A 14,943-nucleotide genomic window follows, 5' to 3' on the forward strand; every position below is an offset into this window, starting at 1 on the left:
TGTAAATTTCAACCTGGGGCAGGAGCAGCCAGTTTCATCAAAAACAGTCCGCTGAGAACTCCACAGAGCGGGATACCATAGTGGCCCAACGCCCTATTAAGTGACTTTACATTGGTGTTCCCGTTTTTTTGTCCACTACCATATATATATATATAGATAGATAGATAGATAGATAGATACTTATAGTATATAAGGCCTTAATTGTTGACTTTATGTATCTCACCCTACCTAACATATTTTTCATTTCACCAAAAATGATGACTGTTTCTCCCTACCTTGGAGCATAGTGATGTAATGTTTAGTAATGCAGCAGTTGTAGTATACATCTTTAGGACATACACTACTGCTAATGATACATGCTGCTGAGAGGCTCTTCATGCCTCAGCTGAAAATGATACTAATATTCAGACTCCATAGACTGCATAATTATGCCAAACCTCATCGCTGAAGTCATTTAATGGGGTGGGCCTTGTGGCCTCAGTGGTTTACTTGTCTTATTCCAACAGAATCAGTTAATTTTTCAGAACATTTCTGTTGCACTTGCTTCGAAATGGGGACCAACATTATGTATAATCTCTAAACTACAGTGCCAATCCCATCCTCAAGCAATACACCTAGAAACTGATACTCTATGTAAGTGTGCAATTCCATTACTGGGACAGTAGAGTGTTGGTGTCTGCTATAGGCACAAACATGAGAGATTGTCAAACACAAACACAATTTCTTGTTCAAAGTTGACTGTTTATAAACTGTACAAATACTTTACATGATACAAAATTCTGACAATTACAAAGTAGATGTTATTTTTTCCTTGTTCACCTACAATACAAACCGAATTTTGTATTTATACAATATAGTGCAATCCATGGTGACCAGACCAGTTTTTACCAAAACCCTATCAAATAAGAAAGCACACCTTACATTTTATGCAACATAAACATAAAAAGGCATAGAAACGCAACTGGTTGACACTGTTCAGAAAACAAAACGTGCCAGTAATTTCACTTTAAAATCCTTATCTAGTCAACCAGTGCAGAGGCACACACACAGGAAACTTTCATTGGAGGCTAGAAGTGTAAAATAAAAGTTTGTTGCAGATTGAAGCAAAATCAATTGTTATCTAGTTCAGACTGTAGAATGTGAAGGACAGGCATGTGGGCCAGTGAAATTGTTAAAAATGTAACTTACTAGATACTGTACTTTACAGAACACAGTTTATATCCAACAGTTTAAATATAGATGCATTCTATTGATTGAAGTGGACTATGTGGGTATTTTAATATAAATGAAGTGGAGCAACAAGCTATTCAGCTAAAAACAATGGACAGTAGTAAAAAGAAATAGGCTGTTAAAATGTATGCACACCAACAGTACGCAGAACAAATAAATACATATCCCACTGCATTGTCACTCAAATGTTGTATATTTCCTATGATATCATACTATTAATGTGACAAACATTGTAAAAAAAAAGCCAAAAAAATTCTATATAAATACTACTGGTAAATTATTATTCCACCACAACTGATAAAATTCATCATGAAATCGTGTTGTAAAAACCTGGCTATCTGAGGATAAAACAGTACATTGGACATCGAACACCACACAGGGGTGTCTAACAATACAGTAAATGATAATAAAGACAGGTCTTGACAAGAAACATGTGACAAGAAACTCGTGTCATTCTCAGATACATAAACATAAAATACTATCTATTAAATCACGACAGGTTAATCCAGCAAAAAGTAATAGATCACCTACCATGAAAACACAGATTTGAAATGAGGACAATCCATTAAAAATACTAAAAGTGAATCATAACATTTCACATTGTTTAAAATACAATCATATATATGCTCATGAAATCGGGTTGGGCATTCAAGAATGAAAGGTGAACGTGGATGACAGTTAAATGACATGAATGTATGTTGTTTGGAAATTTAAATTTGGCATTATCTATCTTCCCCTGGGAAATAGTCTGTTCTGTGTATTGCCTTATAATAAAAAATAAGGTTTGTTGTAGACCCCAGTGTGTAACTTGAATAACTTGTAACCACTCTTTCCAGTATGTTTTGTGCACATGCATTAGGAGGATACAGTGTAAAGTGATGATGTAATGTTTTTGGACTACTTAGAGAAAGAAAGTGAATGAGTGCATGTACAGGCTAAAAAATATTCATATAAAAATCAAACGCTTATCGCTTATCTCAAACGTCTATAGGAGGCTCGGAGTGTATGATGGTGAAGATTGGTGCAACATTAAGGAAGTTATCATGTTCCCAAGTACAGTATGTCAGACAGACAGACAGACATGATCAGCGTATAAGGGTCCCTATTTTTGAATGAGGACCCTAAAAATTGACCCTTTTTACCAGTCATTTTAAAATATCCTTTCTAGTTAATATATAGTAAACTCATACTTCTTTAGAAAATAGTTAATTGCATTAGCTGAACGAACCCTTTAATACAGTTAAAATCGCTCTGTATCTAGTTTATCCTCTGCGCAACATTTATAAGATGAAAAAGTGATAAAGGCATTACTGTTTATACAATAACAAAACTTGAAGAAAAAATATACACTGCTATATCAGGAACAATTACAATCTGAAATAAAAGTAGCACCAGTAGTGCTTATTTTAAAACACAATTATTGTGTCAGATTTTGTCAAATGTAAATATATTAGGTTTTATTTTTAAATACAAGGCGCAATCTCAATATGGAAGTGAAAATTATATACAGACACGTGTTCCAGTTTCTTTGTTTAACATTTTAAAATTAATACATACTTTAAAAATCCTGCATGTAACGATGTTGACAAAAAGTAAGTTTCACAATTAAAAAAGCTCAAAGGGCTGGTCAGACCAGTTTGAAGTTAACAGTTGAGTATCAGGTATGGCACTTCCTGGTTTTGTTTGTACAGCCCTGGACTAGAATATGAACTGGTCTCCCTCTACAGAACAAACATTTTATCATTAATAACCTGCTCTACAAATTCTGCAAGCCATATGTCCTAATACACATTTTCTCTTTGAATCGTTGGTTACTTTCCAATCAAACTGCGGTGTCTTAACTGTGTTTAGCAAAAACACACCAGATATGCAATAAATGATTAACAAAAACACTACTACTTAAATATAGGATCATGGCAGAAGATTTGACAGTTGTTGGCAGTCAAGGGTTACTTTGCAGCAAAAGGACATCGTAACAGGCATTCATGGAATAGTTTACTAAAAAAAATACATATAAATAAATATATAAATTACAGCACCAATATATGGTTGTTTCATCTATTAACAAAGGCACCAGGTGATTTGGTTGACAAATCTCTCAACATGTATTCAAGATTCAGTCAATGTAGTGTTGGTATGGGCAGTTTCATTTTCCAGTTTTGATAGGATATTCGGCAATTTGTTCCTCTTATATCAGAATCATGATGTTGTTTTGCACTACGGAGGAGGAATACCGCTTCTTTTTCTTTAAAGACATGTCCAGCAGGAGACATATTGGTAGTGTAGTATATTTAGAAAACACACAGGACAAAACACAGGGACACAACTTAAACTGTAGCATGTTTGTAAATGTGCAATATTGGTGAAATAAGGTTGGTTTCTTCCACAAGATCCAGTGCTTTACTGTATTTTGTGTGCTGGCTTTGCTCATACTGTTATACAAAACAAATACAAGGGACTGCTAGAGTACAGTGGCTTCTTGGAATGCTTCTATCCACCTGTATAAACAACAAAACCACAAAGTAAATCATAACCAATACAAAATTCATTTTAAAGAGCAATGTTTACAAGAGCCACTTAAGACTGCCTGAACATCGTTTTCTTTTGCTTATTGGCAGAGCAAGGAAGTCTAAAATGTTGGTATTCAAAAAGGCACTTTAAAGTCTCAAGTGAATGCACACACAACATGCAAATGCATACAAATTAGTTTTGCTAAATTCTTTTTTGTTTCAGCACACCTCATGATATTATACAGTACCTTTACTGGACACTAATTTAGTTAATCACCTCGATACTCTGGATATTGGGTACCGTTCGGGTTTTAATTACACATTATAAAATCAGTTAAATGTGGCAGGAATAAAATTACAACATACCTTTGGGCAGTGTGAGGTTCATCTGCTTTGAAGATGTAAAACAAGGTGTTTTTGTGATAGAGCTGGAATTGTGGATTATGATCAGATCGCTCATCTTTCACACTGAATCCTAGCAAGGGCTGGCTCTCTAAAGCAGCCACATCCTGAGAAATAAATAAATAATACAATTTTTAAAGAAAAGCTGCAGCTGTTCAAAAACACACAAACATTTAAATTCTTTAACCCAGGACCGTCCAACGAATGGCTTGTTGAGCTCCACAGTATGGTTCTCTTGGTTTAGAGGTGAATGAGCATAGATATACTGAAGTTCTGTTTAGTCCAATAAAAAAAAAAATATTTATATTTTTTTAATACACATACACAGCAGTCCAGATAAGCTGCATACCTGCCATTTTTACGCATTTAAAAATCCGAAATATGCACAATTTTAATTCAATGTGTCAAAATACGCATAACAGTTTTGCTGCACAGCTTGTCTGCCTCCCCGCCCACCTGCCCTAAAACCTCCACTAACTACATCTCCCAGAATACAATGTCTTCACTTACTAGGAAACTGTACACAAAAAAAAAAAAAAAAACACAACAACAAACATTATCCAATCTCTGGCTAGCCCTGTTGTCTTTGCAGCCAATCACAGTAGAATAAGAAAAATTCGAAGCTACACAGGCTGAAGCGTAAAAACCCCAGTCCAGCTACAAATCCAATTGAAACCATCATCAGAGGCAACCGCTAAAAAAAGTGCCTATAATATTAAACAAACTGTTTTATAACTTATTAATGCATTTCCTTATTTTATTTATCTGTACGGCATTATATTGAAGTTTTAGCATGTTCATTGAGTTTAAGAATTTAAAATATAAAGTAACATAATTAATTTGCAGAGTCTGTATGATACCTCCAAAAAAAATGCACTGAGCCGATAAAGAACCTGTAGAAAACACACAGTTGGTTGTACAGTAGTTCAAAGTAACATTACAGTTAAAATGGAAGGCTCTTTTTAATGCCCATCCCATTAAAGATTGTATTAGTATTTATCGAGATTACTCATGACTTCAAGGTAATGTTGCATTTTACCCCCCGAAAATACATTTTTCTCTCTCAGTGTTCAAATTAGAGGGTAAGTTACTCCCAGACCCAAAACCTTATCTGGAGCGCTGCACATACATAAACTTTCCAACTATCTGCCAAGGGCTTACCTCGCTAGCAGCATAGGTGTATAATACTTTGTTCTTGATGACAAACCATAGATGTTTCCATGGCTTCTTATTACCCTTTGACCTATACAGGTAGCCACTCATAGAAGAGTCTTCAGTGCTTGCAGACACCTTAAACAAAAAAAAAATTAAATTTAAAAAAAGAACCAATCAATCAAAGCCATCGCTTGAAATCTCTTGTTCCTTTATGGTACTGTTGGTGGGGTTATAAGGTGGTACACTATATAAATTGGGAAATGTACAGCATGAAGGGGCTTACTTACCTCTTTCAGGGCAGCTGGGATTTTCTTTTGCTTTCGTCCTGAAGGAATGCTATGGAGAACGGAAGACAAGGCACTCGATGGAGACTTGCTGGTAGGGGACACAACTTTGGGTGAGGATTGATTATCTAGGTAAAGGAAAACAAATATGTAACAGATAAGTATGTTGATCCTACAACATTCAATTTTACACGGCTAGCGCTGAAATCAGTGGCATTTGTTTACAGCGTGTGTTTTATAAATCACAGTTTACAAAAGGATACACTTTTCCCATTTCCTGTCACAGAAGCATGGTATTAATAGCAAAACTGTGGAATTAGTCATTCAAATTTTATTTAAGGTATTTAGGCTTGTAAACAATAAACTGCATGCTTGGGAACAGTTCCCAATGCCTATATTTTCTTTCAAGTTATTCATTTAACATTATATTTAAGCTGATCTAAGTTACAAAAAAAAAAACTATACAATATCAAAATACATATCTGGGGGCTCCCGAGCAGTGGAGTGCAAGATGTGCCCTATAGCCTGGAGATTGCAGGTTCGAATCCAGGCTATGTCAATGCCGACCGTGACCGGGAGGCGCACAATTGGCTGAGCGCTGCCCGGGTAGGGAGGGCTTAGGTCAGCAGGGGAATCCACAGTTCACCGCGCATCAGCGACCCTTGTGGCCAATAGGGTGCCTGCGGTTCTGCAGTGGAGCCATCTGATCTGTGTTGTCTTCCGGCACTATAGGTCTGGTGACCTCGCTAAGGATCCACAGTGCGAAAAATGACAGATTGGCAGGAGCACGTTTTATATATATACACATATCTGAAAGGACTGTGTTTTAAAATAAAGTAGGCTTCCATTTAGATGTACTGTATTGGTTTTGTTGGTACAGTACTATACAGTATTTTCAACAGTAGTAGTATTTTAATTCAGAACGATATGATTCTGAAAATATCACTTGCCAAAACTAAAGAGACAACACGTTAACTGTAATACGGTACATACTTTTAAATCCGGTACGTATTGTAGCATTATGTAAAATTTCCCATAAATGACCTAACCATAAAATCAAATCTAAATGTTATCCATGCACAGAACTGTGTAAAACGTAAAAAGCAATGCAATTTAGCTAAACCAAAAGACAAAAAAAAACCCACCAGTTTCCACAATTAAAACAGTATCCCAAGTCAGCATTCAAAATTGCAGAATATAGTGCTCGATAAGGCCCTAATGTCACAGTTCACTTGCAAATGAAAATGCACAAAAGCATCACAGTATCTAAAACTGTTTAATGATTAACTGTTACATTACCCTAGCTTGTTTCGTTCACTTTGTTTTGGTTGCATTTGTCAGGTGAAACCGGAGGGAGCGTTGTGTAACTGCACAATATAAGGACAGACTGATTTGGCATTAGAGAGAATTAAAAAAAAATAAATAAAAAAAGGCAGGCTGTGACGGATATCTCAGATAAATTGTAACATTGAAGAGATGGGCTTATATATATATATATATATATATATATATATATATATGGGGATTGAGTTACAAGGGTGGTAAAACACCGACGGTTATCTGGTTAACGGATACAAGAGTGCTGACTGTCTGTGTATTAGATATTATATATATATATATATATATATATATATATATATATATAAATTAGAATCAGTCCTTAGAAATTCTGGCATGTGATTGGTTAAAACCTGATCACATGATCAAAAATAGATCCAACTATTGCCCTTGTGACCCTGCTTATGTTCAATAGTTTTTTTATAAACTCCCTTCACACTGAGCGTCCTTCCTGTCCACACACAACAAAAATGATTTACAAAATATACTACAAAACAAATTCAAACACTAAAATCGTCATGAGAACTTTGCTTTTAGGTGTTTCCTGACTTCCTACAATTCAAACAAATCCAATTTGACGATGTAAATAAATACAACATTCACAAACTCAGACTCCTCCGAAAGTTCTATGCCGCACTGAGAAAGTCAGACAGACAGTTCTGTGCAAAAAAAAACTTAATAACCATGCGTTGTGGACTTCAAAAACATGACTTTCTTGAGTGATTCATAAAACAAATATGGACTTCAGACCTCGGCTCATAGTGGGAAACTAAATGCCCCTCGGGAAGAACTATAGCTACCTCCTGCAGCTTTTGTGTATTATAGTCATGTTGATAACTATAGTTCTTCCCTCAGGGGCCATGGTTTCCCCCTGTACACCTCCTACTCAGTCCATATTTGATAGATAGATAGATAGATCATTTTTTCAGAGACATACATCTCCTTTCTGATGTAATTTCAAAATTAGGGCTATTTGTATACTGAATAAGTAGACCATTGTGATGTACATGTATAGTATATGTACATAAAAAAATTTGATTAAAAAAAACAAACATCTGACATACAGATATATCCAACCAAATGCTATTGAGTACACTGAATGCAGTCATGTGCAGGAGATATATGCATATCTTTTTTTTAACCAATGGGCAGGTTCCGCCAGTATTTTGACAGACTAATACAGTATTCGAAATAGCTTGCGTTGAATAAAGCTCTTACCAAGTTTTATCACAATTGGATAAGCAGCTCATACATTTTAAAATGTAAGATACGTAAAACAGAGCCAGATATGAAAATATAACCACCATTCTTCTGAAGCTCTCTGAAGCAGTGATCACAGACTCTGGCAGGTTGATTCTTGAGGTATTCAAGGCTGTGTTTGTTGGAAGAACAGGCTTGACACACAATCTGAAGAGACAGTAAAAAGGAAAATGTTAGGAAAACTCGTACCTATAGACTGGAGAAATATTTATTTATAGGGGAGTGCAGTGAAATTTCAGGAGCAACAACAAAAAAAGAAAAACGCGATTTACACAGAAATGCAGGGAAGGCAGTCAGCAGTGAAAAGTAGTGAGAATAAAGTCGCTGGGTGTTCATTAATCCATTAATCTTAGTGCATGGTCTGTTCCTTGTTGACTGGATCTTGAGGAGTAGATCACAAACCTTCCCACAGGCTCTGCAGTGGTGCCTCCTCCAGGTGAGAGTGAACTCACAGGTACACACCATACACATGGTGGCTCTGGGGTCTGGGATCCAGATGGGAGCCTTGGATCCAAGAGGGGTGTCGCTCTCCACTTCCACTGGATCAGCCTGAGGAACATTTTTAACCTCTGGTTACAACCTGGGAAATTGTCTAATTTAATCTCCAGTATTTAAATCAATTAACAAGGGCGACACCACCATGTAGCATATGATGTAGCCAACTACCATACCTCTTCGCTTTTGCTGGCACTAAATGTAATTCTCTTCTTGGTATAGTCATTAATTGCTTTTGAAATGGCTTCCAGCCATGCATCCCGCTCTGTGGCAGAGCTGCATAAATACAAAAAAAAAATAAAAAAAATACAAATTTTAGCAATGAATGACAGAAGCTAGGACACAGAACAATATTAGTCTATATAAACAGAGCTGCCATGGTATATATATATATATATATACCACTGTAGCATATCTTTATTCTGAGGTGGCACCAATTAGCAAGAAAAAGTCTGTATCCCAATATTGAAAGCCTTTGTTAAGAACTGACATGCTAACAGTATGTATTTTAATAAATACCACTTAACATCCCAAGTATAAGAATACTTTACAGTGGTGCCCATACAGATGCGCTGTAGGATTAAAATTCTCAAGTACCAAGTTTCATGAAAAACAGCTTGTGGACTTGCATGCTTGTTCACATTTGCAAAGCTATTTATTTCAAACACATCCCCCATTCACAGATTATTTATAGCCTAAGCCACTACACAGACAGAATTGTCCTACTTCCCCTCTGCACTTCCAACAAAGATACATCTATTTTTCTTAGCAAACTGAAGATGTTATCGTTTCTCTACAGACATCCTGGTGAGAGCAAATAAAAGGTCAGCAAGTGCAGGAAGGCTGGCAGGAAACGTAAAGTGACCAAGTGACATTATTTAACAGTTTCCATGGAGAGTGGCCTAATTTTTTTCCTGAATGTGTCTGTAGCAGGGCAGGGCCCTGCTTGTAAATAATATTGCTTTGTGTTGTTTTGGTGGTGGTTGGCAGGGATGGGGTTAATTTCCTATCCCTGCCAAAATACATGTGAGAATGTGGCTGGAGCTAATTGAATAATTGACGATAATTAGGCTCCAGCCACATGGTATAAAAGGGAAAAAAATATGTATTTATTGGGTGAAATGCTATTCTGTGAACACAAGTGTGTTCAGAAAGCTGCTGCTGCATTTAAAGAACCCATTTCTGTGATAGTGTGTCATCTTCTTGTGACGAAAAGGTGCTGCGCTCATGCATAGTTTTTTATATAGCGCAACATCTGTTACTAACAGACGAGCTGGAAATTGGGACTGCACTGAAAACAGTTTCATACCAGCAAACAAAACTTTAAACTGGACCCATTGATTGCCGAGTCAGTAAGTGTTTCTAGCAAACGCCTCCGATACAGACTCTTGCAAAATATCCAAAAACAAATAAACCGAGTCATTCCACTGGTAAAGGCTTCTTCTCAATTTGAATCTCTGAGAACTTTGGCAGCAGCACACAAACTGTTTATTTTGTGTTACTTTTAATTATAAACCTCACAGTTCATCCTAATAAAGCGGTCAGTATTCCATTAAAAAAAAAAACACCTGTGTATCAGTAGTTTTAACTAAAGATTTGATACTTATAAAATGCATAGTTTCAGTTTGTAATAAACGTGTATCATCCATTGCACAAATTAACTGTTTTGTTTTAAGTACATTTTTTAAATGCAACTTATGTACTAAATGTTTTATATACAGTATATGTACCTATATATGAATTTTATTATTGGCAGCGGCCAGTACATTTATCATCCCTTTCACTGTTACAAAAAACGCGTTTGATAATTAGGATACACCATTTCAAGTGCTAGAAATTAATAATATTCACATTTTTAATCTCTTTATGTTGAGATAATAGTATTCCATATTTAAAAACAATTATAATTCAGGAGCTGCATGACTACTGTAAACCATCTACCTAACAAAACCTAGAAAAAATCTAACTAGTCAAACTAGTTTTTGAGTAACAAGTGGGAGGACACAAACTAGCCTTGCAAATGCACAGTCCCCAGTTCTGAAGTTCCTCTTGGTAGCCCTGTGTCTGTGTGACACAGAATCCTTAACCAATATCTCTGTCATCTCCACTGACACAACAGCAGAAGCATCTGCCACATGGTGTTGGCAGAATGGTGGAAAGAATGATGAACTAAAGAGCGTTTCACTGGGTCATTCTTTTCTTTGAACATAATGGAACAATAACCTGGCTTCCCACTGTGTCAATTATTAAAGCTAAATTCTGCCTGCATGACACATGTCGAAGTCAGAACTGTAATGTTTCCTTTAGAAATTGGGAGCACATTATTCTATTGAAATGTTACAATAAGTAACAGCTTGATTCAAGCAGTAGTTATAATAAGTATTACAAGATGGATCACCACTAGAATACAATGCATTTCACAGAATGAAGCTCCTTCTGTAACAAAGTGCCCAGCCTGTGTGATCCCTCTTCGGCATGGTGAGAGTTACTGAAAGGACATTGTTCTGTGCAGGACAAGAAGTGAAGTGCAGCCATTTAATACCTGTATCAAATGGGCATTTGAGTGGCAGGACTCCAGCCAGAGACACTGTAGTGCTGGGATTCAAGGCACTAAGGCAGGGACCTAGTGTTCCAAGCCACTGCACTGGCAAGACTTTATTGAATAAATATTTCATAGGGTCTCTTAAACAAAGGCTGAACTACTGATAGACAGCTTGCTGAAAACCGCCAAGGAATTCTTTTCAACGTCTTTAAAAAGCAAGACGTGACAGCAATTACAATTGTCATTCAAACTTGAAAACTACCAAGAAAGGTTAAACTCCATACCAGGCTGACAGAATAAACGAACGTTCCACACTTTCTATGTTCAGCTCATTCTGGTAGGCTTCTTGGGTTGGTTTGCTAACCTGTATGAAAGGAAAGGGATTAGGGGGCATGTTCCTATAAATGGCATTTGAATCTTAGCGAATCACTGGAAAATAAGTCCACTTGTTTTTTTTTTTTTTAATTTGTTATCTTAAAGCCTGCTACTGACTCACTATTTCCTGATCAAGAGGGCCCTGTGACCACATTGCCATGTGCTTCAGTCCCATCCTGGTTGCACTAAAATCAAGAATATGTTGGTAAAGAAAGGTGATTTTTATCTACATTCAATGTCTGTGTTGTATCAATTTGGATTATATATCTACTACTAATATCTAAAAATAGCTTCAGCTATCTATCTACAGTACATTTCTAAATCTAAGATATTAATCCATATTAAGCCATATACATTTTGCACAGTTATATCTAGACCTAGCCATGTATGGGGTGGAAAAAAAAAAGAAAAAAGTGTGCTTACCTTCATTCCAGCCAAAGACAACATGTTGTTTAGTTTATACATTCCAGACTGTACAGGGGTGGTATACAACAGGCCATCATTAAACTGGAATTACAAACATTTAAAAATCACCAAACTATACTGTACTGTGATGTAACACAGTATAAAACGTACAGGCCAGGGTAGATACAATAAGGATGTGGTTTGAATCAATACTGCACAATGGTTATTTCTATCTGATGGCCAGTATGAGTGCCTCACCCTAGTTGTCTTTGGACAGCTATCCATATCCACACAGCAAATGGCACCAGTATTAATGTAGCAGAGAGACCAGTCTAGAAATCATGCACTTCAAGTCATTGTGATTTGGACATGGGACTTTAAATATAACAATATTCTGCACATTAAGACACAACACTAATTACAATCAATCCTGCGGCAAGCCAAATCTGTAAACATTAAATGCATAGATTTTATGAAAGAGACATATACAAGTTACTGGTCTATAAACAGTAGAGGAGCTATACACATTTAAAAAAAAAAAAAAAAAAACAGCAAGAACAACAACACAGAGGGCTCCATCACCACTAATGTATTTAGATTTGCTTCAATTCCTTCTGGACAAATTTAATATACCACGTTGTTTTTTAAAGTTACTAACTCTAAAATCTCTTCCCTGTTGGAGTTTATTCATGACCCAATTTTGACCACCTAACACTGAACATCTTATTAAAGCAAAACCCCATTCTGCTAAACACTGACACTATAATATGTCCACCTAGCCCTAACTGCACACTGGAAGCAAATGTTTAGGAGAACAAAGTTAAGGTTCTAATAGTCTTTCAGTGTTATGAGGTAGGATGGGCTTCATCATGAATACACTCTGTTGCAGTGAACTCCTGAAGTGTACAAGCAGCTTGGTTTCTCCCACTCTGTTCTTTACAACAAAGTCTATTTCCTGTGCACAATGCAACCTTAAAACTGTTTCTTACGACACCTGCTTCCAGGAGCGACAAAGAGGAACTCACCAGAAAGAACAGTCGGGGCTGCATGACTTTCCGGGAGAGCTTCATCAGCGTTCCTTCCTTGAGAAAAACCTGGCCAAGCCAAGCCACCGAGAATGTTAATGTTGGCTCTGTATACAGGGCGACATAAAAAGAACAAGAAACAAAACAACACTTACCCTCCCCGGCTGAACAATCTCAGGGTGACCATTCAAACTATACTGGATCTGCATGAGCTTCTGAAAGTTATCCTGTGGGGCAATTACAATGATATGAGTGCACCAAAGAATAAAAGGGTTCCCCAGACTTGGAATTTTCCATTATTATTGTTGGACTTACCCCTTGTTTCATGATGTCATTTGCATGATTGGCCACTTCTATGACAACGATAAGAGCAGCTGCATGTAAAGGAATATGTTTAGAATGCTTTAATATATGGCGACATTCTAACAGCTTGTTAGAATTGTCCAGAACAGCCAGCACAAAACCAAAGACAATTTTATGATTTTCATTCATGTTTATACACAAACTAACCAGCAAATGTTGTACACCACACATTCGCAGTAAACCATTAACCTACCTAGGTAAAATGATGCTAGTTTCTGTGACTGCAGCACAAGATAAACCCCTGTCAACACACTATTTTAACATGTCAAGTGCCAAGCAACATATGCTTTATAGGTGAGGTTGTACATGTAACAGGTTTACCACAAGTAAAGCTAAGGCCAAATAAAAAAAAATATGTGTGGTTCCGTTTACCCACCTAACCCTAAATATTTTTTGCTGATAATGGGCTATATTTTTCGATATCAATCTGAAAATCTCATACGATTTTCCAGAAACCTTGTGCAAACAAGATCGTGATAAAACACATAATCAGAACGATTAAACAAACATCCATTTAAAAAAAATAAATGACTGCTATTACTATGTTTCAGTTTTGTACTCATAAAAAGCCCTTACAGGAGCAGCGTATCACCAGTCTATCATTAGGGTGGGCGAACAGAGCGTGATCGAGTTCATCCTCTCATTCTACCACCAACTAATACAGTGGAATAGTTGTGTGCCTTTGTGTTATGTAGGTATTCACTTACTCAGGCCACTAGATTTCAGTTTACAAAAGCTCCCTTATTTTAAAAATTAAACGCTGACAGGGATGCAAACCCACTTTCGCAGTCAGCTATGCTCACTGGAAGAGTTTCCACTACAAGTATTTTTTGGTCTAGTTTTTAAGCGTCTTCATGCACCGAATCAAGGATTATAAAATCCTTGCCGAATAAAGCTAATGTTATGAAACGACCACCCCTAATGTTACCATGGCGACTACCCCTAAATAACATGAACGGGACCTAAATTAAGTTCAGAGTTATTTGGTTTAAACATCAATTCAGTGTCGCAACAATGATGCTGGAAGGAAGGTTTGAAGATGCACCATCAAAATGAGACTGAGCATTTACAGCAAGGTGAAGACCTGTATTTCAATCAAAATGATGCATCACTGATAGGTGATAAGTCTAAGATATTGGACCTGCATCCCCAACTAGGTCATTGATTGAGGTTGTGAAGCCCCTGAGCCCACTCTACCTTCAACAAGAATGCTTTTCTAATCGGCGTCAATTCTGAGACCTGACTGAAGCTGCTTGCAGAAGGAGGGTGTATCAGTCCTGGACACACTGATTGGTCCTTCATTTAGCAAAAAATAAATCACCAATTTATGTCCAGATTATATTCTACTGGAAAGGGATGGTGCATATATTACAAAAGGCAAAGCTATGGAAAATAAACCAGAAGAATGCAGTTTTTGCAGTACCTTGTGTATCTCTATAATCTGTGGAATCTTCAATCAGGTTTTTCAAGTAATCTGCAAACACAAAATACAAGTTTCTGGTAAGGAAAGGAAAAGAATAATTGTAACATTCATAGCACCTAACATTACAATTTCATTT

The 14,943-nt window shown here is 36.6% G+C and overlaps 1 protein-coding gene across 1 annotated transcript in view; it reads right to left on the reverse strand.

The window, feature by feature from the left end:
* Window positions 1–720: 720 nt before the first annotated feature.
* LOC117416172 (FYVE, RhoGEF and PH domain-containing protein 6-like) overlaps window positions 721–14,943 on the reverse strand; it is a 32,661-nt gene continuing 18,438 nt past the window's right edge. The window contains exons 9-21 of the mRNA XM_034027247.3: window positions 14,808–14,858; window positions 13,337–13,395; window positions 13,177–13,248; window positions 13,022–13,090; window positions 12,015–12,098; window positions 11,501–11,580; window positions 8,851–8,950; window positions 8,582–8,728; window positions 8,224–8,326; window positions 5,585–5,709; window positions 5,304–5,432; window positions 4,107–4,249; window positions 721–3,728 (exon numbers count right to left, since the gene is read on the reverse strand). Of these exons, the coding sequence (XP_033883138.3) occupies window positions 3,692–3,728; window positions 4,107–4,249; window positions 5,304–5,432; window positions 5,585–5,709; window positions 8,224–8,326; window positions 8,582–8,728; window positions 8,851–8,950; window positions 11,501–11,580; window positions 12,015–12,098; window positions 13,022–13,090; window positions 13,177–13,248; window positions 13,337–13,395; window positions 14,808–14,858 (1,199 nt within the window). The 3' untranslated portion in view covers window positions 721–3,691. The remainder of the gene's footprint in view (window positions 3,729–4,106; window positions 4,250–5,303; window positions 5,433–5,584; window positions 5,710–8,223; window positions 8,327–8,581; window positions 8,729–8,850; window positions 8,951–11,500; window positions 11,581–12,014; window positions 12,099–13,021; window positions 13,091–13,176; window positions 13,249–13,336; window positions 13,396–14,807; window positions 14,859–14,943) is intronic.

Source organism: Acipenser ruthenus, chromosome 7 (assembly GCF_902713425.1).
Source record: "Acipenser ruthenus chromosome 7, fAciRut3.2 maternal haplotype, whole genome shotgun sequence".
In the NCBI taxonomy this organism is placed as follows: domain Eukaryota; kingdom Metazoa; phylum Chordata; class Actinopteri; order Acipenseriformes; family Acipenseridae; genus Acipenser; species Acipenser ruthenus.